The sequence below is a fragment of the Nicotiana tomentosiformis genome, chromosome 12 (assembly GCF_000390325.3).
Source record: "Nicotiana tomentosiformis chromosome 12, ASM39032v3, whole genome shotgun sequence".
In the NCBI taxonomy this organism is placed as follows: Eukaryota; Viridiplantae; Streptophyta; class Magnoliopsida; order Solanales; family Solanaceae; genus Nicotiana; species Nicotiana tomentosiformis.
This window is the reverse complement of record NC_090823.1, coordinates 18,951,625-18,954,075: the sequence shown is the minus strand read 5'-3', so window position 1 is coordinate 18,954,075 and position 2,451 is coordinate 18,951,625. Positions and strand designations below refer to the sequence as shown.

The 2,451-nt window shown below is 45.8% G+C and overlaps 1 protein-coding gene across 1 annotated transcript; it reads left to right on the top strand.

Annotated features, from left to right (window-relative positions):
* Positions 1 to 937: 937 nt before the first annotated feature.
* Positions 938 to 1,852, top strand: LOC138902316 (uncharacterized). Its single transcript, XM_070190163.1, has 2 exons — positions 938 to 1,538; positions 1,698 to 1,852. Exons 1-2 carry the CDS (start codon positions 938 to 940, stop codon positions 1,850 to 1,852), a joined length of 756 nt encoding a protein of 251 aa, XP_070046264.1.
* The last annotated feature ends 599 nt before the right edge of the window (positions 1,853 to 2,451 follow it).

Sequence of the window (2,451 nt, the reverse complement as noted above, 5' to 3'; positions counted from 1 at the left end):
CTACCTGTAGGTGGAGTCCAGCTAGTGGCAGCAGCTACACTTGAGCCCAAACTAGCTGCGGAAGCTATTAGACAGATAGACTAGATTGCATCCTCCTGTCTTTAGGGGTGAGCGACATGAGGATCCCCAGGACTTCATTGATCAGTGCAGGAACAAACTGCACAACATGAGGATATTAGAGTCTCACGGGGTAGACTTTGCTACTTTTCAGCAGGAGGGAAGAGCCCGTATATGGTGGAAGTCTTATCTTCTTGGAAGACCAGCAGATTCTCCTCCCATGACTTGGGACAGGTTCACCAGTATTTTCCTGGACAGGTATAGTCCACCCTCCCAGAGGGAAGAGTTGCGATTTCAGTTTGAGCAGATCCAGCAGGGTTAGATGTCCGTGACCGACTATGAGACGAGGTTCTTTGAGTTATTCTCCATGCACTTTTGATACTCCCTACTGAGGCGGAGAGAGTGCAGAGGTATGTTGCGGGTTTACATATTGGCATTCAGGATACTATGGCCCGAGAGGTTGAGATGGGTACTTCTTATGAGTTGGTTATGGAGATAGCCTGGAGGATTGAGGGCGTGCGTCAGCGTAGCCGAGAGAAGGTTATGAGATAAAAGGTTTAGATATTTTGGAGAGTTTAGAGGTGCTCCATATGGGGGTAGAGGCCAGTTCGTGAGAGGGAAGTCCAGGAGGACCCCATATCCAGCACCACTGCCTCCTCGGGGTGCTCCAGTGTGACCTTATTTCAGTGCTATGCCAGAGAGTTCTTATCACCCATCAGCTATTCTTTGTTCGTACTGTGGGTATTCAGGTCACCAGGGCCAAACTCTTAGTCAGCAGCCCATCGCATCGAAGAGTTGTTACGAGTGCGGGGATCCTAGTCACATGCAGAGATTCTGCCCCAAGCTTCAGGGTAGACCAGTGCAGCAGGGTCAGCAGCCTATGATTACCGCACCAGTTGATCCACCAGCCGTCCGACCACCAAGAGGTGAAGGACATGTGGGTAAGGGTCATCCTAGATGTGGAGGTCAGCCGGGTGGAGGCCAGCCAGTTGGCGCTCCAGCTCGGTTCTATGCTTTTCGGTCCAGAACAGATGTAGAGGCCTCAGATGCCGTGATTACATGTATTATTTCTATTTGCGGCAAAGATGCCTCCGTATTATTTGATCCAGGATCTACGTATTCATATGTGTCATATCTATTTGCTCATTTCCTTGGTGTTTCTCGGGAGTCTTTGAGTACTCATGTTTATGTGTCCACTCCTGTGGGCGATTCTGTTGTTATGGATCGGATCTACCGGTCCTGCATTATTACATTCTGTGGTTATGAAACTAGAGCAGATCTTCTATTACTTGAGTTGACCGACTTTGAAATCATCCTAGGCATGGATTGGTTATCTCCATATCATGCCATCCTAGATTGCCATGCCAAGATTGTTACCTTGTCTATTCCAGCATTGCCTAGGCTGGAGTGGAAGGGTTTGTCTGTTAGTTTATCTAATCAGGTTATTTATTTCATGAAGGCTCAACACATGGTTGACAAGGGTTGTTTGGCTTATCTAGCCTATGTTCGGGATACTACTGCAGAGACTCCAACTATTGATTTAGTGCCTGTAGTTCGGGAGTTCTCCGATGTATTTCCATCAGATCTTCCAGGCATGCCACTAGATATTGATATTGATTTCTGTATAGACTTGGCTCCAGATACCCAGCCTATATCTATCCCACCGTATTGCATGGCTCCGAAAGAATTGAAAGAAAAACTTGAGGACTTACTAGCCAAAGAGTTCGTCAGACCGAATGTATCGCCTTGGGGTGTACCAGTGTTATTTGTGAAGAAGAAGGATGGAACGATGTGAATGTGTATTGATTATTGCCAATTGAACAAAGTGACTATTAAGAATAAGTACCTGTTGCCGCGTATTGATGATCTATTTGACCAGTTGCAGGGTGCTAGGGTGTTCTCTAAGATCAACTTGAGGTCGGGGTACCATCAGTTGAAGATTCGGGATTCGGATGTTTCGAAAACTTCTTTCCGGACTAGATATGGTCATTATGAGTTTCTAGTGATGTCTTTCGGGTTAACTAACGCCCCAGTGGTGTTTATGGATTTGATGAACAGGGTATTCAGGCCATATATTGATTCGTTTGTTATTGTCTTCATTGATGACATTTTGATTTACTCGCGCAGTAAGGAAGAGCACGAGCAACATAGGAGAGTGGTGCTACAGACCTTGCGGGAACAAAAGCTATATGCTAAGTTCTCCAAGTGTGAGTTTTGGCTAAATTTCATGTCATTTTTTAGACATATTGTATCAGGTGAAGGCATTAAAGTTGATCCCAAAAAGATCGAGGTAGTTCAGCATTGGCAACGTCCCACTTCGGCGACTGAGATCAGGAGTTTCATTGGATTAGCATATTATTATCATCAGTTCGTGGAGGGTTTTCATCTATTGCA

What these genes read in the sequence shown, in the direction of transcription:
- LOC138902316 (XM_070190163.1), top strand. Translation starts at nt 938, where the DNA reads ATGATTACCGCACCAGTTGATCCACCAGCCGTCCGACCACCAAGAGGT. An exon ending in TCAACACATGGTTGACAAGG is followed by an intron (nt 1,539 to 1,697) that starts GTTGTTTGGCTT and finishes ACTTGGCTCCAG; the next exon opens with ATACCCAGCCTATATCTATC.